At 45.2% G+C, this 23,133-nt stretch overlaps 1 protein-coding gene across 1 annotated transcript; it reads left to right on the forward strand.

The window, feature by feature from the left end:
* The first annotated feature begins 5,935 nt into the window (after nt 1–5,935).
* Nucleotides 5,936–17,952, forward strand: LOC144276004 (ficolin-2-like). The gene is made up of 10 exons (XM_077835802.1): nt 5,936–6,017; nt 7,411–7,524; nt 8,214–8,267; nt 8,529–8,564; nt 9,474–9,518; nt 10,382–10,417; nt 11,343–11,470; nt 12,469–12,598; nt 13,199–13,333; nt 17,705–17,952. Exons 1-10 carry the CDS (start codon nt 5,936–5,938, stop codon nt 17,950–17,952), a joined length of 1,008 nt encoding a protein of 335 aa, XP_077691928.1.
* The last annotated feature ends 5,181 nt before the right edge of the window (nt 17,953–23,133 follow it).

Here is a 23,133-nt window from a genome sequence, read left to right on the forward strand (position 1 = left end):
GCCCCCAACAACAGCAGCGGCCTGTGCTGGGCAGACGTTGTACAGCCAAGAAGCCCTGAGCCTGCCCCAGCTATTCATCTGCCCCTGTCGTCTACCTTCTCCCGCTCGATTCCTGACCCCACCTTCACAAGCACCCGACGCAGTCACCATGGCAGGGGGCCCCTTGGCTGCCTCAGGGCTCCTGCCATTGCACGGGTTGCACGTGTCTAACCCCATCCCTGGCCGTCAGCCCCAATTCTTATAGGGCTCCCAGGCACAGACGACTCCTGCTCCTCCCCCATACTGAGGGGGCACAATCTAAAGGGGAGGGCACGTGACCACCCCACGTATCTCCCAAACCACTCCCCACTTTCCTATGCCCCGGCTTTCCCCACCTCATATTATCTCCAGGGCCTGGGGGGAGGCTCTGTCCTTCTCCTATGGTGCCTCCCCCCCCCACAGGCATGATCAGTCACTGTCTCCGGCAGCCGGGCCAGGTGGAGAGCGGGATGGAGCCACGTCTCACGCCGGCTGGAACCGGCCACTCCAGGTCTCTGTTCCACGCAGCACAGCGGCTGCCTGAGAGAGCTGGGCTGGGGAGCGGGCAGCAGCGGTGGGTTGCCCCCTGCCTGGGCCCTGCTGCCGGGGACAGGGGCCAAGCGTGCCGGCTGGGCAGGCGCAACAGGAGGACAGAGCCCCTCTCCCCGCCCCACAACTCAGCAGGCCAATCGGGGGAGGGGGGCACTTGGTCCCACATGAGCGCCCTACATATCGCCGCTGCTCCCAGGGGACCCATGGCCCCCTGCCCTGCAATGCCTTTGAAACTCCACCGCGTTTGAGCCTGCCCAGCACTGGCTGCTGCTAGGAGACGTTTCCTTTCCCGTCCTGCAGGGGCCACAGCCTCTGGGCATGCGCCAGTGCTGACCGAAGCGCTGCTGGGATGTGTTGTGTCTGTAGCCTGCTCAAGCAGTGGGACACTGAGAGGTGTGTGTCGGCCTGCTCCAGCCTCTCCCCGGCCCCACTCTAGCTTTGCTGATCTCTGCTAGATTCTGCATGGGAAAACCACATTTTTTTTTTTAAGGATTCCCCCCAGAATGAAGGATAAATTAAGCAGCACAAAAACCACACTTCGTTTAGGCCTACACTGCCAGCTTAGTTACTCTCATACTGGGTGGTGTCTGCAAATGAACGCCATAAATAAAAATACGGGTCTGATTTTAGAGCACGAAAAGAAAAAGCAATTTTTTTTTATTTCAAACTGCCTCTAAAAATCCTAAAAAGCATAAATTATCATTTTGTAAATGGCCTGATCAGTCCCTGGAGTCTTAACTAGAAATTTGTAGTGTCTTTCGGGATCACTACTGAGTTACAGAGTCTTGTTTTCAGTTTCCTGCCAAACAGGCTCTCTGCAGGTGACAGTCCATGATTCATTGGTGCTGCTCTACAGTTCAGTATAGTCAAATATGGATCTGTACCCATGGCAGTGGCCTCTTCCAAAAGCCATTTTAACATTTTCACACCATTCTCTTACAAGTACGTTGGATTGAGGATACCTGGAACTCAATGTTTCATGCCCAACCCCATACTTGCTAGCCAATTATTTAAATTCATTTCCATCAAACTGTGGAACATTATCAGACATGAAAACTGCCCCTTGGTCCCCATCCAGCTGTGACCTCAGATCAGACAAGGCGACTTGCTGAAATTAAGCATGTTAGTCAGCAGAGGAAAAAAAAAACTAATCAGGATTCCCAAAGTAATGGCAACTGAACGGGGAAGAGTCCAGCACTGAATTCCCGTCCTGCGGTGGGGCAAAGGAAATGTGGCATATAGAAGACCCTATCCCTGGTGCGGCTCTCGGGTATTCGAGTCCTTCTGATCAAGACACAGCCTGTGGGCAGTGTGAGGCCGGTAGTGGCCCCAGCATACCTGGACCGGGTCTTCTTGGAGTCGGGTTGCTTGGGAATGTAGCCCAAAGTAGGTGGTAACCTCCATCTATGGCTAATTACTGTCACGAGACCGTTAGTCAACAAGTACCACAAGGGAAAGTTGAAAAGAACTTTGAAGATAGAATTCAAGAGTGTGTGAAACCATTAAGAGGTAAACGGGTGGGATCCACACAGTCTGCCTGGAGGATTAAACCTGGTGGGTTTGGTAAGCCAGCCCAGGATGACAGATTGCCCTCACCCCCACTCCAGGCGGTGTCAGATGGGGACTGCTGCTTGGACGGCCCTGGCCCCCATTGGGCGCATTTCCACCGAGTTGGTGCGCCGCGACCAGCTCTGGGTAGGCTGGGAAGGCGGGCAGGTGGCTTGCTGCTTCATGGCAGGCAATGTTACAGTCCCCAGGCAGCAGCTCTTGCCTCATCCCAGGACCGAGGGAGATGACTGCCACCACACCTTCCCCCGTGCCTCCCTGCCCCCCCACCTCACTGGGGCTGTGGTACAGGGGCCTTGAGGGGGACGGGTTCCCCCTACTCCCAGCACGACTATCAACTGGTGCATGAGGATCATTGCTTCAATGCTGGTGACACTGGCTTCAGTGAGGATGGTGCTGCATAGATTTGGCTGCCCTCCAAAATGTATCAAGGTACTAAGTCTTCTGTGTGATCAGATGTCTGCCACTGTTCTCTGTAATGGCCTGGAGACTGACGCTTTCATAATCAGAACTGGGTTTAAGCAAGGATGTGTTATTGCCCTAACCCCGTTCTCGATCTATTTAGCAGTCATTTTGCTCCTTGTTAAAGACAGCCTGCCCAATGGAGTTGACGTTCAATATAGAATGGCCAGGCGGGGTGTCTAAAGTCTTCACGGTGTCCATTACTGATCTTCAGTACACTGATGACTGTGCCATCCTTGCGCACGCTGAGAATGACCTTCAGCCCACACTGGATGTTTTTGCACAAGATTACCAAAGCCTAGGACTCTCATTCAATATTGAGAAGACTGAAGTGCTCCAGCAGCCTGCTTCAGGCCTTGCACATGACTCACCACAAATTGCCATTGAGGGTCAGATTCTGGAGACAGTCGAGCACTTCTGCTACCTCAGAAGCCAACTTTCTCAAAACACAAAAATCGACAGTGAGATCCAGCACAGGATAAAGGGTGCAAGTGCTTCCTTTGGGAAATTGTTCCAATGGTTTTTCATGGACCATGACCTTCAGCAGGACACCAAGATCATGGTCCATAAGACAATTGTTATTCGTACACACTTTTACGGATGCAAAAACGGAGTAACCTATCGACAGCACCACAGGCGTCTGGAGAGGTACCACCAACGATGCCTCTGGAATATCCTTTGCATCAAGTGGGAAGATCACGGCATTAACACGAGCATCCTCACTGAAGCCAAAGAGAATAACAATCCACCATCAAAACATAGTATTTACCAGCATAGGTAAATAAATCCATGCCAATTTCATACCATGCTCTTTGTTCATTGTGCTAAAACATAGGATCTTTTTTCTTTTTAGTTGGTATTTTTGACATGTTTCACACATTTTAGCAGTTTTCTCTGTCATTGTTCATTTGTGGCCAACACAGTCTCCCTCTGCTCTGTATTTACAATTTGCCATACCCAAGTACCCTTCCTGTATAGTAGTCAGCATGTCAGCTTGTAACATCTACTCTCCTACTTCCTCTAAGCCTCATGCCATCAATAACAGATAGTTCTGCTTTAAACTGTAAATAGGGACATGGTATGGAATGTCCTGGCCACCCTGTACTAATAGCCTTAATACCCTCTGTAAAGTCCCATCATTAGCTGTAGCCTCAGCAAATTCTTTCCACTTCCTGTCTGAGGCTGGACAATTCTTTTTTGATCGGTCTGACATGCACTATGTCTGACTCCACCTCTGTTTCTATTACAGTTTTATCAAATGTTCTGGACAATGTGTCTCTTACGTCCTCTCCCACGTGCACTCTTTGAATCAGCCCAAGGGCTGGGTATGTTTTTAAATCCAATGTACGTGCTTTATTCCTTTTCACGATCTCAAAATCCAACAATTCTGTTTGATCTTTTACTGTCACTGCTAGTACACATGTACCTGTAGTAGGAAGGAGTTCCCTCATTATAAGCTTTCAGTTTGACCAGTTTGCTCACCATGTTCCCTGAGTTTTTTCCAACCTTTTGACACTAATACCTGAAACAACATTTACCTGGCATCAATGCACAATTTGTAGGTTATAAGAGTCCCATTAGTGTCTAAGGAAATTGTCTATTCGTTTCTTCCTTCCTCTTCAGATACAGCTCCTAGATAGAACTCCTGAGCTGTTGTCTGTGCTCCCTGCCTGGATCACTTGTGTTAGCACACAGGCTTCACTTCCTCTTCTGCAGTTGCTGAACCTGGTTGCAGATGTTGGCACAATGATTGTATTTCTTGCAAATATTGCAGCACTTACCAAAAGCTGGGCATTGTTGAGGTCATTTTTTGTCCACATCTTGAGCAATCTTTGAAGTTTTTACAAACTCTTGTGCTTTGCATTTTCCATGCATCTCTGTTGTTTGTTTTGTACTGACTGGCTGCTTGCCAGTTTTTTGTCTCTCATGTCACTCTATCCAGTGTGGCAGTCTGTTCTATTTTCCTTCTAATATTTTTATGCTGTTGAATGATTTCTGCTGCCTGACACAGTCTGACGGCTTTATCCAAAGTGAGATCCATATCGTCCAATTGTCTCTTTTGCAGCTTTGGATCTCTGATTCCAATTACAAACAACAATACCACAGTGGAAAGTGTCATCCCGCTTCCCCAGTGCAAAGAGAGGAAATATCTGTTGCACACAGCCAGAACAGCAGCTGCCTTCTTGCTGTACAGACTGGAACCATGCAAACACACGTGCACATAAAGAAATGAACCTCAGCAGTGATCTGCCATCTGGAGCGTCTGCTGTGCAGCAGTCACTGAAAAATCACATGGACATGTAGAAAAATGCAGCAGTGGTATATTAGCAGATATGGCCTGGGCATGCATCATTATTATTTATTAGTTCTATGACACAGGCACACGTAACACTGCAAAAATTGGGATAATAATTATTTCCCCCCATCATTCATTTGTCTTGGCTGCTTAGATCGTAAGGTCTTTGGGGCAGAGATGGCTGGAAGTTGAAGCTAGACACATTCAGACTGGAAATAAAGTGTAAATATTTAACAGCGAGCGTGATTAACCACTGGAGCTATTTTGCAAGGGTCGTGCTAGATTCTCCATCACTGACCATTTTAGAATCAAGACTGGGTGTTTTTCTAAAAGCTCTGCCCTAGGAATTATTTTGGGGAAGTTCTGTGGCCTGCGTTATACAGGAGATCAGACGAGATGATCACGATGGTCACTTCTGGTCTTGGAACCAATCCCTCCATGACTGGCTCCTACTGGGGGTTTGCACAGCACTCAGCACAGGGGGTCCAATCTGACACGAGGCCTCCTGTAGCTACTGTCACACACATAATAGTAATAGAGCAGTTGGCGAGTAAATCCACCCAATCCTGCTCTCCTTGTTCTCCCAAAGGTTCCCACTGAAGCCAACAGGGGGCTTCGACGGGATGGAGAAAGTCAGTTTGGGTTCATTATTTGGCACCCTATTTTACTATTTTAGAAGACACATTGACAGGAATCAACTTTGTGAGGAAAGATTCAGACTGGCTCCGTTCAATAATCATCATTGCACGATACTGCATTTGCTGTGCAGGGGAAGCAACGGCTGCTAGTCCAGTATTGAACGTCTCCTATCAGGCCATTTAATCAGCTCCAGTTGTGACCGCTGCAGCAAAAAAATCTCAGTGGAAACTGCTGGAATGTGGAGAGTGGGAAGGAGGTGCTGACATGCCGGAGGCAGAGAGTTTTATTTGCTCTAGGCTCTATCGTTATTGCATATAAAAGGCTTAAAGGGACTGAAATATTAAAGGAGAGGAGAAGGTGAGAAGACAAGTGGAGCTGCAATTGCAGAGATCAGCACCAGCCATGGGGAGAACTGCTCTGAAAACTCTCCTCTCTTTACTCTGTCTAGCAGCAACGGTTTGTCAGGCTCAGGACACCTGCCCAGGTGAGTGAAAGACAATCCTGTTCCCATCAGCATTTCATACTGTGACTCTTGCCCACCTGAACCCTGGAGAACTGGGAACTGTTCAGGAATGTTTGTTGTCCTACACGTCTATAAAGTGTTTTCCCTGCTCATGGTGCTTTTTAAATAATAAAATGAACAGCTTCTTTGTACAAAATTCCTTTGTCGAAATTAATCTATACTGCAGGAGTGTACAACACAGACTAGACTAGAGGTGTTCAGAAATCAGACACAGTTTTCGCAGACCATGTTGTGAAAATGTTGTCTCTTGTCTTCATTGAGATTCTTCAAAATTTGACTTGACCTCTTCTCCCTCATGCTCATTTACTATCTTCTAACCTCCCTGTGTTGCTGCTGGAATCTCTCTGTCTAAAGCTCCCATCTCCTTTGCATATTGGGGCCAAAGCCTTTCTAATCTGGTGACTGACCGACCCACACAGGAAGATGATCTAAATTCTGGAAAATAAAATCTCAATTTTCAAAGCTCAGAGTGAGCCTATGATTTCAGATCCTTCTGCTTTATAAAATTCACCTTTACCAAATTAAGATGATTATTTATAAAATCGCAACTGTTGTGTACATATCACCACAAATCCACTGTACAACTCTTTCCATGTCAACACTTTCATTTCTGTGCTTTGGGTTGAGAATCCAGCAGCATTTGAAGGTTTATTTTACTTCATCATGAAATCCTGTGATCCTAATGCAAGATTTAGTCAAATTTGTGGAGACCTCATTCAGGCAAATGGTCTCTTTGAAGGAAATGGGTGGTTTGCTAAACAAGGATTGAATACAGGCTTTGCCACCTTATGCATAAATTAATGTATTATTTCAGAGCAGTACTGCCTTCACGGTTCATCTCCTTACGTTCATGATCTGAGATTGTAAGAACAACTGTTTTTTAAATTATTTCAGTTTTGCTCAATTTCTTAACTGAACGGAAGCTATTTGTTTTTCCTCTGCATTTCATTCTGCTTTTGTTTCTCTGTACTTAATTTCATTAAAAGACTCTCATGAATTGACACAATGCTGCAATGGTCAGGTTGCAAACACTGCAGAGGGATGTGTACATCAAAGTTAAGTCTGAAGTGATTTCTTTTAAATACAAATATTTAATAACATCTTTTTAACTTTTGTTTTCACTGTAACTTAAAACAAAGACTAATAGTAATAACCCCCAACTTTTTATATTAGGGCATTGTCTCTGAAATGCATAATGCTGAAGAAAATGTTGGATTTATCACAAATAGAGAAGAGAAAATCAAGGAACTATCTAGACTTTCATTTGCTGGGTTTATCCCTCTGAATTTCTGTAGAATGTTTCAGATCCTGAGAAGCTAACAATCATTGATTATGGGTTCATTTCTTTCCCCAGAGGTGAACTTAGTGGGTTTCAACAGTACTGATAAACTCTCCATTGTGCAAGGCTGCCCTGGAATTACAGGTGCCACAGGGCCCAGAGGAGACCCAGGAAATGCAGGAACAAGAGGTACGTTCCCAGGCACTGAATGGGAATCAGACATGGCTGGTGCTGATGTAAATGGGAATTATTTTTGTAATATGCTCAGATTTTGGAGATTCCCCTCAACCCTGATATGGGGAAACTCACATGGCATCTCCCATATCCTATGGCAAGGGATTGGAGCTTCAGAATAACCAAGCTCTGAAATACTGTCCATTCCCTTTGGGGTGTCAGATTGGCAACCAAGTCCTCTGGTTCTTTCCCCATCTCTATCACTGGCTCGCTGTGTGACCTTAGTCAAGTCACTCTCTTTGAGCCTCAGGTTTCTCCTCTATATAATGGAGATAATGGTCCTTTACCTCCCAGAGTTTATCGGAGGAACAATTCATTGATCTGTATAAAGCATTCTGAGAAGTTTGGATGAGGGGGCTAGAGAAGAGGAAATCATGATTATTATCATGAGCTATGACATTAAAGATAGCATGTATAAAATGGTTGTTTATCAGCTTTGGTTCTCAGCTGGCAGCAAGATGTACTTGTCCCTTTGACTTCAATGGGCCTCCATGTAAGAGTCCATGCTAGGGGATCCTGATGTGAGATTTGAATTTCGACACAGATGAGTTCTTGTAATTCCAGTTTGGGGTGGTAGGTGGGATTTATGTACTCAGTATTTATGCTACCTTGGAAAATATTCAGTCAGTTTTCTGTGTTTGCAGGAGAACAGGGACCTCTGGGGATCCCTGGAAAGGAGGGAAAAACTGGCCCAAAAGGTAAAGTAACAAAGGGCAGAGAACTGTGTTTTCCTATAGGTGACCTAAGAACAGGAAATAAGTTTTTAATCAAATATCTATTAGAGCTAGTTATAAAATACCAATTCCTATAATATCTGGGCTCCAAACCACCATAACTTCCCTTCACTCTATATTTGACAATAAAGAGTTTATTATTGCAACAGAACTTCAGTTCTGATCCAGTGTCAAGATCTCGCTCTCTCTGATCAGTCTTTACTTACTTATTTTTTGTTCAATCAGGAGAAAGAGGTCCTGCTGGCCGCCCTGGAGCGAAAGGTGAGAGACCTCAGATGATTCTTCTCACTGCAGAGCAGGGCACTTTCTGGTGCTATTCATGGTGATAGAGGAATTGGGACCAACAATCTCCCTACCCGTTTCATTATACAATTTTTCCTTCCACTTCTTGCCAAACAAAAAAGCTGAAATGAAATTGGTTCCAGTTAAACAAGAATGTCCCCTTTTTGATTTGGTTTAGAAGCCAAATGACAAAACACATTGTTGTTCTGAAATGAAGAGTTGGAACATTTCAAAATTGTGATAAAATATTTGCTGGAAAAATTTCACCCAGCTCTAAGTATAATGTCTGATCTGTCATGACGTCCTATGCAGTCATAGGAAATAGATCTCAACTGCAGTGTAGACATAGCCTAAGCCTATTTCATTTTAGCCAATGCAGAAGACAAGATAAGATAAATGCAGTTCTGCCAACCCCAAATCTTTGAAAAACTTAAGTTAGGTTCATCAAAAATCCGGAGACTGGTTTTAGAATCATGAGATTATGTAAAAATAATAGATCTGGTGTTCTCTTTATTTGCCTTCTGCTTTTGAGTATTTAGGGGGCACATTTTGAAGCTTTTGCCGTAGCTTTGAGGGCTAGAAACTTACTTTTTCTTTAAGACCAAAGGCTGAAATCAAGTCACATCCACTGGACCTGAGGAGCTGGGGCTTTAAGGAAAACAATAATTATCATGAGACTCATGAGCAAATCCTGAGAGTTGGCAACATACATCACTTAAGTCCCACAAAACGCCAACTTTAACAGATCATGCGGAGTATAGCTGGTACATAGGCCTTGAACTAGTCCCTCCACACAATGAAACCGAAGTGATTGCTTTAGTGAGATGGTGAATTATGGAGGTGACCTCCAGGTAAAACAAGGATTTTATTCTGAGTTCTTTTTTTTAGGAGATAAAGGAGCCCCAGGATGTACAGGAGTGCCCGGAACACCTGGTGAGACCCTCTGCACTCTCCTTTATACTGAACACATCATTTCAGTTTTATTTTTGCAGCACTAAAAATTAAGAGGCTGAAGAAGCTTGTTTCTTGAATAGTTACCATGTCCACAATATCAAGCTCACTGATCCTGCAAGTGAGATTTGGGCTCTATAAAGAGAGAAATAGCTGTGCCTACAAAAACATGTGCCATCCGTGTGTTGTAACATCTGGAACAACACTAGCCAGATGACCTTTGGTATGAGAGAGAACAGGTGAAATGTAGGTGAAATCTGTAGATCTGGAGGTGTATCCTAGAGAAGGTTACTTTCTCCTACTCCTCCTTATATTTCCCACATAGCGGGAGTGGGGAGTATGAATCACAAGAAATTGATCCTATTTATATGTCCAGTTAAAGGAATGACCCTTTTTCTACCAGTACTTTATTTAACTGTTATTGTCCCGTTGTCGATTGGAATTTTTTTAAAAAAAATATTGAGTCAAAGTCACAGCTAGCGTAAGCACATGTAACTCCCCTGGTTTTGTGGGCATTGCTCCTATGAACTGACCAGCAACTAACTTGGTCTATTAAGGACCAATTCTTAGCCCTGCAAGCAGGAACCTCATTGGAGGGTGACAAAATAGTGTTGGCTACATAATGAGAGCTGTCTTGATGGTTAATGCTGGAAGGCTCAGATCAGAGATGTGTGTGCATACATTAGCACTTGGATTTTCACAATTAAAAACCTGTCTAGTGCATTTTCAAGATAACAAGTACTTTGCAATCCCAGCTGTACCAGTTGGCCAATTACACAGTTTAAAAGACAGTAGAATGTTTTCTGGTTCCATTTCACTTTCTATTGTGTTTCTTTTCATGACAGTGCAGAAAGTCGTGGAAGACATACTGTGTAAGACAGGTGAGAGTTTCTTATGACCGCTAAATGTCATCTCATTCCATCCAGAGACCCAAACATGAAAACCTGTTAGAGATAGACAAATTGATCTTTTAAAATGAAGGTGTTTTGCTGTTAGCAATTGGCCAGTGAATCTTTTGTGGAAATACATTTCAGCCGACAGGTTCACTTGCAAACTGATGTGAGTATTCCTGGGAAAATCTGATATTTTTTCCGGGTGATTGCTCACCCAAGTTACATGATAACCTGAAGCCCTTCTGACTCACAGAGAGATTTCAAAATGCTGCATGGGGACTTTCAGTACAACTCTTTGTGAACATTTCAATTTCCCTGTGTTTTCAAGACACTTTCAGCCAATCCTCTGTTCAGGTTGATCTGTTCTCACACAGAACAGATGGGGTTGGGCTAGTGGTTGTGTCTTTTCCTCTTGCAAAGAAACTTACAAACCAGACTGGCACACTGGAGTCTAAATCATTTGGTTTGCTAACTACAGAGAGTATGAAAAGCCTAGCTAGGTACATACGCTGCTGCTCTATTAGGTTTCCAAAAATGAACACAGAAGGACCACAAACTATATAAAAAGGGAGTATTTGTGGCACCTTAGAGACTAACAAATTTCTTTGAGCATAAGCTTTCGTCAGCTACAGCTCAAATAAATTTGTTAGTCTCGAAGGTGTCACAAGTACTCCTTTTCTTTTTGCGGATATGGACTAACATGGCTGTGACTCTGAAACTATTTAAAGGGATACTACCCCATTCCCATATGCTACAGTGTGGAGGAGAGGAGAAGATGACTCAAAGATTCTTTTCCAGTTACCTGATTCTGCAATTGATCTGGCCCTCAGTGCAACATAAAGCAGCCCATGAATCCCTGCTCCAAGGAGAGTTATACAACCAATTTACATGTTTCAATTCTTCTTTCAACCAGGAGCAAAGAACTGCAAGGAGCTGTTAGCTAGAGGCAACATCATGAGTGGCTGGTACACCATCTACCCCCGTGACTGTAAAGCCATGACCGTGCTGTGTGACATGGACACAGATGGCGGAGGATGGATTGTAAGAACAGAGCATAATGAAGCTCATTGGATGTTTTTTCTTGAACAACAAACAGTTTACTGTCCCAAGAATGGGAGGTGGCCCTTAGCCAGTGGGTTGCAGCTAGGAGAAAAGCATGAGGACAGAAGCTCTGAAGCTGTTAGCTCCCCATGGTTAGCTGAAATAAAAACACAGATACTTCCTGAGCCCTTCTAATCCTCCCTAGTCCTTGGTTGTGGAGATAACTTGGTTGTGAACACAACGGGTTCCATGGAGGGAACCCGGAGCTTTAGAGTCTAAAAGACCCCGTCTGAGGGGACATTTGTCACTGCTCTGACACAGGTTTCCCTTTTCCTGGCTATTCTCTGCCTGGCTCTCAGAGCCTGCTCAATAACTGCGCAGATTCCGGAATTAGAATTCCTTCTTCCTTCCACTTCTAGTTTATCAGCTGCTCTGTCGCTCCAGCAACCTCTGAGTACGAGTGGAGGAGTGTTCTAGGGAGCTGAGGAGATGAGGGATTTGAACCCTGTATACACATCACATTTAAACCTTCTAATTTATTATTATGCTTATTTATATCCCAGTTGTGCCTAGAGAATCCGATGAAGATCAGGGTCCCATTGCGCTGGGTGCTGAACACACATACTGAGAGACAGCCCCTGTCCTTTGCAGCTCATAGGCTCCATAAACAAGGCAGACAAAGGGCAGGACAGAAAGCAGAGGTGATGTGACTTGCTCGAGTGGCACAACTGCGTATAGAACCCAGGAGTCCTGATTGCCAGTCCAGTGCTGTAGATTTCGGACCATGTGATCCTTTAACCTAGTGCAGTTGCTGCCAAGATTTAATACGATCCTCTGAGACAAGCCTCCCTCTCCAATAGTCACCTGAGGCTGAAATAGACCTGACCACATTAAGTCTCATTCAATGATTTACAGTCTCAGAATTTCTGGTCTTCTGCTCTAGTAGGATGGAAAACAATGTGGGATTTCCCAGCTGAGAACCTCCTGTTTCCCTGCAGGTGTTCCAGAGACGGGTGGATGGCTCTGTGGATTTTTACCGTGACTGGTATTCATACAAGAGAGGTTTTGGCAGCCAGCTGTCAGAATTCTGGCTGGGGAACGACAATATCCACCTGCTGACATCCCTTGGTAAAGACATCACTGATTCATTCTTTTCCTTATCGCAACCTTCTCCACCAAGTTTTGTTCCCACACTTTAGCCACGACACAGGGTATAGAGTTGTACTATCGGTAGAGGTAACACTTCCGCTGCAGACACCCCTTCCTGTTCCTTACAGCCCAGTCCTGCCACACAGAGCTACTGAAGCCAATAATGCTGTGGTAGATGGGCTGGATCCAGTCACGATTCCTGGAGCAGCATTTTGTCCTTGGGTGGTTCGCCCACAGTACAGCAATAAGGGATGCTACAGCCTGGATGAGGTCATCAATTCTGAACTACCTTCGCAAAGCATAACATGGAGCAGGTTTTTAATAGGGAGGTCAGGTTGGTGGATGGAAATTGAATTGATAAAGGTCAATAGGAAGATATTGGCTTGATGCAAAAATTAGTGAGTGAAGTTCTGTGATGTGTGTGATGCAGGCAATTCAAAGGGATGATCATAATGGTCCCAGCATAAGGGAGCCTGATTTGTGTGTAGAGTCTTTAGGAGCTTGTGCAATACAAACAATAACAGTAATAAACACTAATGGATCGTGCTGAACATTTTGCTTTCAAATTGTTTTCTAAAGGTCCCAACGAGCTACGTGTCGATCTCAGAGATTTTGACAACAATGATGTATTTGCTACATTCTCATCTTTCAGAATTACTGGGGAGGTTGAGAAATACACGCTGATAATCGGACCCTTTCTTAAAGGCACTGCAGGTAGGTTCTGAGCTCATCCTTTACCCTTTGTGGCAGATGGAAAAATGGAAAACAAAAGTGATGCAGAATATTCTATCGCAGAAGCAAAAGGCAAGGTAATCTGTGGAGGTGATGTCTGTCAGGAAACATCAGTTATTCTCCTGATGAGCTATTAGAGGAGAAACACACTGTCTAGTGACAACAGAATATACAGTATAATATGGATATCCTGCCTAGTGAGGGATTGAACGCAGAATAACGAGCAGAGGTAGGCACATCTACTGCTGATTGCTTTCCCAAATTAGATCTTAATGCCCCATAGAAATATCTGAATTAAACTAACTAGGCACACTAGGATTGGTACAAGTCAATGAGTGGGTAGATATGCCCCATTTCATGTAAACTATTCATCCAGACTTACGGATACCAGAGACAGCAATATTCTGTGGCATGCAGAGTCTGCTGCACATCACTGCAGGATTGCTGAGTCACATCCACAAGCCCCCTAGGGAGAAGGGCTTTTAAATAGGTTTAAAAGGGGCAGGGGACAAAAGCCAACAGAAAAGCATAAAAAAGGGCCACCTTAACAGAGGGCCAGATTTTTTGTGGGAGGGAACATGTAGAGTCAGAGGCGGAAGAAGAGAGTAACCAGTAGAGGCAAATACTTAGAATCTCAGATACCTATATGTAAATACCAGGCGGATGGGGAATAAACTGGAAGGATTAGTATAATTGTAAATTTACTACTTAAGTGGCATCACAGAAACTTGGTGGGATGAGTCTCATTACTGGAACATTGGTATAGTGGGGTATAGCTTGTTTAGGAGGGACAGGCAAGGTAAAAAGGGAGAAGGTGTTGAATTATACAGCAAGAATATATACACTTGTTCTATGCTGCAGGAGTAGATGAGAGGCAGACCAATTGTCTCTGGGCAAAGAAAAAAGGATAATAAATAAAAGTGACCTTTTGTATGGGTGTACTATAGTAATGGGGGACTTTAACTACCCAGACATTTGTTGGAAAAGGAATAAAGAAAAACACAAAAGTTCTTGGAATGTATTGCGGACTCCGTTTTGTAGAGGAAGTAACCGGGAGGGCTGGGGGGCAGGAAGGCGGGAACCAGCCATTTTAGACTTAATTCTGACCAACAGGGAGGAAATGGTAGCAAATCTGGAGGTGGAAGACAATTTGGGTGAAAGTGTTCATGAAATCACAGATGTCTTTATTCTAAGGAAAGGAAGGAGTGGAAACATGGACAAAGTGCGAAGGAGAAGTACAAAAGAGTAGCATACCCATGTAGGGACAAAATCAGAAAGATTAAGGCACAAAATAAGTTACACCTAGGAAGGAAAAGAAAAAGCCATAAGAAGAGGTTCTTAACATATATTAGCAGCAAGAGAAAGATGAAAGAACATGTAGTTCCTTACTTAGCAGGAATGGAGAGCTAATAACTGAGGACATCAAGAAGGCAGAGGTGTTTCATGATTAGTGTGTTTCAATCTTCACTAAAAAGGTTACTGGTAATGACATACTTAACACACTATTAACAACAAGGGGGAAGGAATGCAAGCCCAAATACGAGGGAAAGGTTAAACAATATTTAGATAAGTTAGATGTATTCAAGTCAGGAGGGCCTGGCTAAACTCATGCTAAGGGACTAAAAGAGCTAACTGAAACAATCTCAGAACCATGAATAATTATCCGGAGAACTCCTGCAGGATGGGTGAGGTCCCAGAGCACTGGAGAAGGGCAAACATAGTACTTATCTTTAAAAGGAGGAACAAACAGGACCCAGGGAATTGTAGGCCAGTCAGGCTAACTTTGATACCTGGAAAGACACTCACTCAAATTATTAAACAATCAGTTTGTAAACACCTAGAGGACAATTGGATTAATTAGCAATAACCACCATGGATTTCTCACGAACAAATCATGTCAAACCAACTTAATTTCCTTCTTTGACAGGGTTATTGGCTTAGTGGATAAGGGGAAAGCAGTAGACATGATATATTTTGATTTTAGTAAGACTTTTGACCAAATCCCACGTGGCATTCTCAAAATGCAAACTAGGGAAATGCAGTCTGGATGAAATTACCATAAGATGGGTGCATCACTGTTTGAAAGACTGTATTCAAAGAGTAGTTATCAATGGTTTGCTGTCAAACTGGGAGGTTCTAATGGGGTTCTGCAGCGGTCAGTCCTGGGTCCGGTAGTCGTCAATATTTTCATTAATGAGTTGGACAATTGAGTGGAGAATATGCTTATAAAATCATAGAATCATAGAATATCAGGGTTGGAAGGGACCTCAGGAGGTCATCTAGTCCAACCCCCTGCTCAAAGCAGGACCAATCCCCAACTAAAACATCCCAGCCAGCGCTTTGTCAAGCCTGACAATCTGCAGATGGCACCAAGCTGGGAGGGGTTGCAAGCACTTTGGAGGACAGAATTAGAATGCAAAATGACCCTGGCAAATTGAAGAATTGGTCTGAATTCAACAAGATGAAATTCAGTAAAGACAATTGAATCACTTTTCACTTAGGAAGGACAAATCAAATGCACAACAATGTGATGCAGTTGCACAAAAAGCTAATACCATTCTGGGGTGTATTTACAAGAGTGTGGCATGTAAGAAACAGTAGGTAATTGTCCTGCTCTCCTCAGCACTGGTGAGGCCTCAGCCAGAGAACAGCGTCCACTTCTGGGCACCTGACCTTAGGAAAGATGTGGACAAATTGAAGAGAGTTCAGAGGAGAGCAACAAAAATGATAAAAGGTTTAGAAAAACTGACCTGTGAGGAAACGTTAAAAAACTGGTAATGTGTAGTCTTGAGGAAACAAGACTGAGGGGGGGAATCTGGTAACAGTCTTTAAATACGTTAAGAGCTGTTATAAAGAGGACAGTGATCAATTGTTCTTTATGTCCACTGAAGGTAGGACAAGAAGTGACCAGCTTAATCTATGATAAGGAGATCTAAGTTAGATATTAGAAATAAATTTCTAAGTATAAGGGTAGTTAAGCTCTGGAATAGGCTTCCAACAGAGGTTGTGAAATCTGCATCACTGGAAGTTTTAAAGAACAGGTTGGGCAAACACCTCTCAGGGACAGTCTAGATTTACTTGGGGCTGCCTCAGCCAAGGGGGTTACACTAGATGACTTCTCAAGGTCCCTTCCAGCCCGACATTTCTATGATTCTGTGAATCTATGATCCTGAATCCTCAGCAGGCTCCGGGCTATGCTGTTAGTGTTAGGACCACATTGGGCTCACATTATACCATCACAATGGTGTAAACTGACTTCAGGACACCCAAGGACTGAGCACATTGACTACAATGAGTTATTCCGGATTTATAGTGGTGTAACTGAGCTCAGACTATCATTTTTCGCATCCTTTCATCTACAAGAGACAGTGGGAATTGCAGCCTATGATGTCTCATGTGACTGAATGGTCCTATCCGAGATTTGCATGATCTTTAACAGTTGCTGAAAATGTATCTATCTTGGTTGGGAGCTGCTTGCTTCCTGTGGGCTCTTTTCTCTTCAAGCTGTAGGAGATAGCTCCTGTCCCGGACTTTGATTCTCTGATGGAGACGATGGCACCACTTGTTATGATCACTTGTCAAGATTTCCTATTGGTCAGGATCAATTCCAAATTCCTTCACGTCTTGCTTGCATATGTCTTTGTAGAGAAGCTTGGGACGTCCTGATGTTCTTGTTCCCTCTGAGAGCTCCCCGTATCGCTTCTTCTTGGGTATGCGTCCGTCTTCCAACCTACTCAGATGGCCCAGCCACTGCAGTCATCTTCGCTTGAGCAGGGCTGTCACACTTGGTAAATTTGCCCTTTGAATTTGCCCACCACACATGAGAGTGCTGAGGATGAAGGATGAAGCTTGGGGAAGTTTTGACCTAAGCTGGTAAAGATAAGCTTAGGAGTTTTTTCATGCAGGTCCCCACATCTGTACCCTAGAGTTCAGAGTGGGGGAGGAACCTTGACAGAGGTCCATGAATTCTTGTAACAGATCTTCATCATGGGCTATGAGGGCAGCATAATCAGCCTAAAGAAGTTCCCGGATTAGCACCTTTTTGTCTTTGGTCTTTGAGTTAAGTCATGACAGGTTGAAGAGTTTCCTATCCGATCTTGTGTGGAGATACACTGCGAATATGGCCTGGTGAAAAATGTTCCGTACTGGAAATAGAAATGCAATCTCTCTCCTGACCCCAAAGAGATTTCTGCTGGTTGGTGAAGGGAGAAATTTAGTAACCTCACTGCAGGACCTCCAGGCTGGGCTGTGGCAACTGATCTGTAAAAATGTAAAAGGCAAACAAGAAGAGAATATCTCACCCACCTTGTCTCTGTAAAAACAGGTAATAAATAAACCCAATTGTTTCCACAGGGGATTCTTTATTCGGACACAACGGCATGATGTTTTCAACCCACGACCGTGACAACGACGTGTCATCAATAAACTGTGCAATAGCCTTTAAAGGGGCCTGGTGGTACAGTGAATGTCATGCGTCCAACCTGAATGGATTATACCTGAAAGGAGCCCACGAAAGCTATGCTGATGGGGTGAACTGGAAATCATCCAAAGGGCACAACTACTCCTTCAAGATGACAGAGATGAAAATCAGGCCCGTGTAGCCAATCAGAGAGGCACTTGTAATAATTATACTAAGCTCTTATATAGCAGTTATAGGCCTGTCATAATAAACATTAATCTGAAGATGACACTAAAGATCTTTTCTTTATGCACCAGCCATGAGGGGGCAGACATCATCATAGACACTTACCCAGCGCAGTGCACTAGGACTAGAGCAGGTAAAAAAAGATAAAAATAGTTTTGTGGGGCAAAAATTGAATTTTTCAGTTATTTTCATTTCAAAAGATTCTAAATTAACCCATTTTTGCTTTTGGCTTTTGTGCATTAAAAAAGTATGATTTTTTTCCTGCCAAACAAAACATTACAACCACATCAGTGATATTTCATGAAAATTTTCATGTTTTTTCAAAGGCTGTTTGTGCACAGAAGAGCTCATAATTTGAGAAATGTCAGCCAGCTCTGTCTAGGTTATGTCTCCTCTTCCGCATGGCTCTGCTGTCTCTTGATTCCATTACCAGAAGCACCACCACAGCTCCTACCACTGCCATGCAATTCTTCCTGTGGTGTTCAGGACTCATTACCCTCAGATGCTGCATCTGCCTCTGGAGAACCTTCCCCTCTGTCAATAAAGCAAGGGCTGCTCAATGAGTTCCACGTCTCAGATTTGTTTGTACACACAAGACAGTTCAATAGCATTAAAGCCCAAATGTGCCTGGCCCTGCATTGTGAACATTGTGGGCAGAGCGTGCCCTGGGCAGAAGGGGACATTATTTGCCTGGCTACCCTGGGGAGTGCAAGAGAGGGGAGCTACCTCTGCCAGCAGCGTTGCAGCTGCAGAAGGGTCATGTCGAAATAGAGTGAGGGTGGAAATAGAAAAGGAGGACTTGTGGCACCTTAGAGACTAACCAATTTATTTGAGCATGAGCTTTTGTGAGCTACAGCTCACTTCATCGGATGCATACCGTGGAAACTGCAGCAGACTTTATATATACACAGAGAACATGAAACAATACCTCCTCCCACCCCACTGTCCTGCTGGTAATAGCTTATCTAAAGTGATCATCAGGTTAGGCCATTTCCAGCACAAATCCAGGTTTTCTCACCCTCCACCCCCCCACACAAATTCACTCCCCTGCTGGTGATAGCCCATCCAAAGTGACAACTCTTTACACAATGTGCATGATAATCAAATTGGGCCATTTCCTGCACAAATCCAGGTTCTCTCACTCCCTCACCCCCTTCCAAAAACCCACCCCCATATACACACAAACTCACTCTCCTGCTGGTAATAGCTCATCCAAACTGACCACTCTCCAAGTTAAACCAGAACGTCTGGGGGCGGGGGTAGGAAAAAACAAGAGGAAATAGGCTACCTTGCATAATGACTTAGCCACTCCCAGTCTCTATTTAAGCCTAAATTAATAGTATCCAATTTGCAAATGAATTCCAATTCAGCAGTTTCTCGCTGGAGTCTGGATTTGAAGTTTTTTTTGTTTTAAGATAGCGACCTTCATGTCTGTGATCGCGTGACCAGAGAGATTGAAGTGTTCTCCGACTGGTTTATGAATGTTATAATTCTTGACATCTGATTTGTGTCCATTTATTCTTTTACGTAGAGACTGTCCAGTTTGACCAATGTACATGGCAGAGGGGCATTGCTGGCACATGATGGCATATATCACGTTGGTGGATGTGCAGGTGAACGAGCCTCTGATAGTGTGGCTGATGTTATTAGGCCCTGTGATGGTGTCCCCTGAATAGATATGTGGGCACAATTGGCAACGGGCTTTGTTGCAAGGATAAGTTCCTGGGTTAGTGGTTCTGTTGTGTGGTATGTGGTTGTTGGTGAGTATTTGCTTCAGGTTGCGGGGCTGTCTGTAGGCAAGGACTGGCCTGTCTCCCAAGATTTGTGAGAGTGTTGGGTCATCCTTTAGGATAGGTTGTAGATCCTTAATAATGCGTTGGAGGGGTTTTAGTTGGGGGCTGAAGGTGACGGCTAGTGGCATTCTGTTATTTTCTTTGTTAGGCCTGCCCTGTAGTAGGTAACTTCTGGGAACTCTTCTGGCTCGAGCACTGAGACGATCTCAGGCTAAACCTGCACTAGAAAGTCCCATCGCCCAGCCCATGGCGCCTTGTGAGGCAGAACAGGCCATAATCTCCCCTCTTTATGCTGGTATTATGCCCAGCGGAAGATTTAACAATTTAACAGCAAATGCTGACTGGACCCCTAGTCCCACCCCCTCCCCTCATCTCCCTCTCCCTGTGCCAGGGGCAGAGGAAGAAAAAGAAGGGCCTCGGTGCAGGCTTTTATTGTGGACCCCATGTGCCATCACAAGTCCCACATTCTCTCTTCCCTCACCCCCCACAACCCCCATCCCTGCTTCTGCACCTCCTGCTCTGCTCCCCCGCCCATCCCAACGCCCCACCCAGGTCCATGCCCTGCACCAGAGCTGCTGCTGCTAGAGCCATCAGCACGGCTCCTGCCAAAGCCAGACCTGCTACCGCGGGAGTCAGCGCAGCAAACCACAGCTGCTGCTGCCAGCGGAGCTGGAGTCAGAGCCCTAGCAGGCAGCAGGGGGAGACAGGGGGGCCTCCAACCAAAATGGAGACTCTGCCATTGCCAGTCCCATTCATCAGACTTCACGGCAGAGCCACCCTTTTGCAGTCCGCCCCCGGGGCAAATTCAAATGTGGGCCGTGGGGCTCAGCGCACGGCTCTTCCTCGGGGTTCCAGCAGGCTCCAAACAATAGCAGCGTGTTGTGGCTATAGCCTTCTCATGCAGTGGGACACAGAGAGGTGTGTATCGGCCTGCTACAGCCTCTCCCTGGCCCCACTCTAGCTTTGCTGATCTCTGCTAGATTCTGCATGGAAAAACTTTTTTTTTTTTACGATTCCTCCCACAATTAAGGATAAATTAAGCAGCACAAAACCACACTTCATTTAGGCCTACACTGCCAGCTTAGTTACTCTCATACTGGATGGTGTCTGAAAATGAATGCCATAAATAAAAATATGTGTCTGATTTTAGAGCACGAAAAGAAAGAGCGATTTTTTGTTATTTCAAACTGCCTCTACAGATCCTAAGAAGCTGAAAATATCATTTTATAAACGGCCTGATCAATCCCTGGAGTCTAAAGTAGAAGTGCGTGAGCTGCATCTCAATTCAGGGCACACCAATCTGTCATTGTGGGAAAGTTTAAGTGAGGAATACCACTCAAGTTGAAGCTTTAGTAATAGCTGATGATATTTCCAGAGGAACTTTGCTTGAAACCTAGCACACCTGAAAACCAGATATTCTACAAACCAACACAGCGAAAGATCCCCAAAATCAGTGGTCCTTAACCTTTACTACAGCCTGAACCCCTTTGGTTCTTAAACTATGTGTTCGCATCCCTTATCAAAAATCATTGAAGTAGGTCAGTTGTTTAAAACTAACTGTATTTTTTGTTTGTATATTACAGTAATCGTTAAAAAATGTGTAATGTTAATAAAAACACAGGGTTGATGGACAAAGTAGTTGTACTTACGTGCCTGTGCTTAATTTGTGTTTTTGATGATTTGCCTTCTAAAAAAATCTGGCCTGTCTCGCACCCCCAGAAATGGCATCTCACACCCCTAGGGGGTGCGTGCACCCCAGGTTAAGAACCACTGCCATAGATGATCTGAAAATCAAATAAAAGCCAAAAACCCTGCAGATCAGGGTTTCTGAGGTCCCCCAACAGGCTTTAAAAACTCCACGGCCCACCTGTACCACAACAGTTGTTTTTCTCCATATCAAAGCTACAGCTGGCCTTAAGGGGCAGGAAGCAGGGCCATTTCCCCGGGGACCCATGCCACAAGGGGTACTGCGACACTAAGTTGCCGCAGTTCCTGGCCAATGGGAGCTGCGGAGCTGGCTCTGCGGCAGCATATGGAGCCTGCCTTAGCCCTGCTGCACCGCCGCCAGGGAGCCACCTGAGGTAAGTGGTGCCCAGTTGGAGCACACACCCCCAAACTCCTCTTGCACCCCAACCCTTTACCCCAGCCCTGAACCCCCTCCTGCACCCCAACCCTTTGCCCCAGCCCTGAGCCCCCTCCTGCACCCCAACCCTTTGCCCCAGCCCTGAACCCCCTCCTGCACCCCTACCCTGCACCCCCTCCTGCACCCCAACCCTTTGCCCCAGCCCTGAGCCCCCTCCTGCACCCCAACCCTTTGCCCCAGCCCTGAGCCCCCTGTACCCAAACTCTCTCCCAGAGCCAACACCACGCAGCCCCTCCTCCACCCAACCCTCAGCCCTGAGTGCCCCCGCACCCAAACTCCTTCCCAGACTCTGCACCCCAACCCCCTGCCCCAGAGCACCCTAACCGCCTGCCCCAGCCCTGAGCCCCCTCCCGCACCCCAACCCCCTCCCAGGGCCCGCAGCCTTTCCTGCACCTCAACCCCCCTGCCCCAGCCCCCTCTCAGAGTCCTCAGCTTGCACCCCAGTCTGCTGCCCAAGCCCTGAGCCCCCTCCCGGAGCCCTCACCCTGAACCGCCTCCTGCACCTTAACCCCGTGTCTCAGCCAAGTGAAAGTGAATGAGGGTGGGGGAGAGTGAGCGAGGGAGGGAGAGGAGATGGAGTGAGTGGGGCAGGGCCTCGGAGAAGAGGCCGGGTTGGGGTGTGGCCTCAGGGAAGGGGCGGGGCAGGGGGCAGGGTAAGGGTATTTGGGTTTGTGATTACTGTTATTTCTACATTTTCTTTGCAGGAGATACTGGGTTGCACTTAAATTCAAAAAGTGATTTTGTGCTTTAAAAGGTTGGAGACCACTGTTTTACAGAATGAAAAATGTACTGCATAAAGGCTGGCATGTTAAGTGTCTAGCCTACTCATATCTTTCAGGTTATGCATATTGTCACATTTGTTGGTTGCTCATTTATACAGAACATCATTATACTCAAACATCAACGTGATGGCAACTAAAATGATTAGGGGTTTGGAACAGGTCCCATGTGAGGAGAGATTAAAGAGGCTAGGATTTTTCAGCTTGGAAAAGAGGAGACTAAGGGGGGATATGATAGAGGTATATATAAAATCATGAGTGGTGTGGAGAAAGTGAATAAGGAAAAGTTGTTTACTTTTTCCCATAATATAAGAACTAGGGGCCACCAAATGAAATTAATGGGTAGCAGGTTTAAAACAAATAAAAGGAAGTTCTTCTTCACTCAGCGCACAGTCAGCCTGTGGAACTCCTTGCCTGAGGAG

Source organism: Eretmochelys imbricata, chromosome 16, assembly GCF_965152235.1.
Source record: "Eretmochelys imbricata isolate rEreImb1 chromosome 16, rEreImb1.hap1, whole genome shotgun sequence".
Classification (NCBI taxonomy): Eukaryota; Metazoa; Chordata; order Testudines; family Cheloniidae; genus Eretmochelys; species Eretmochelys imbricata.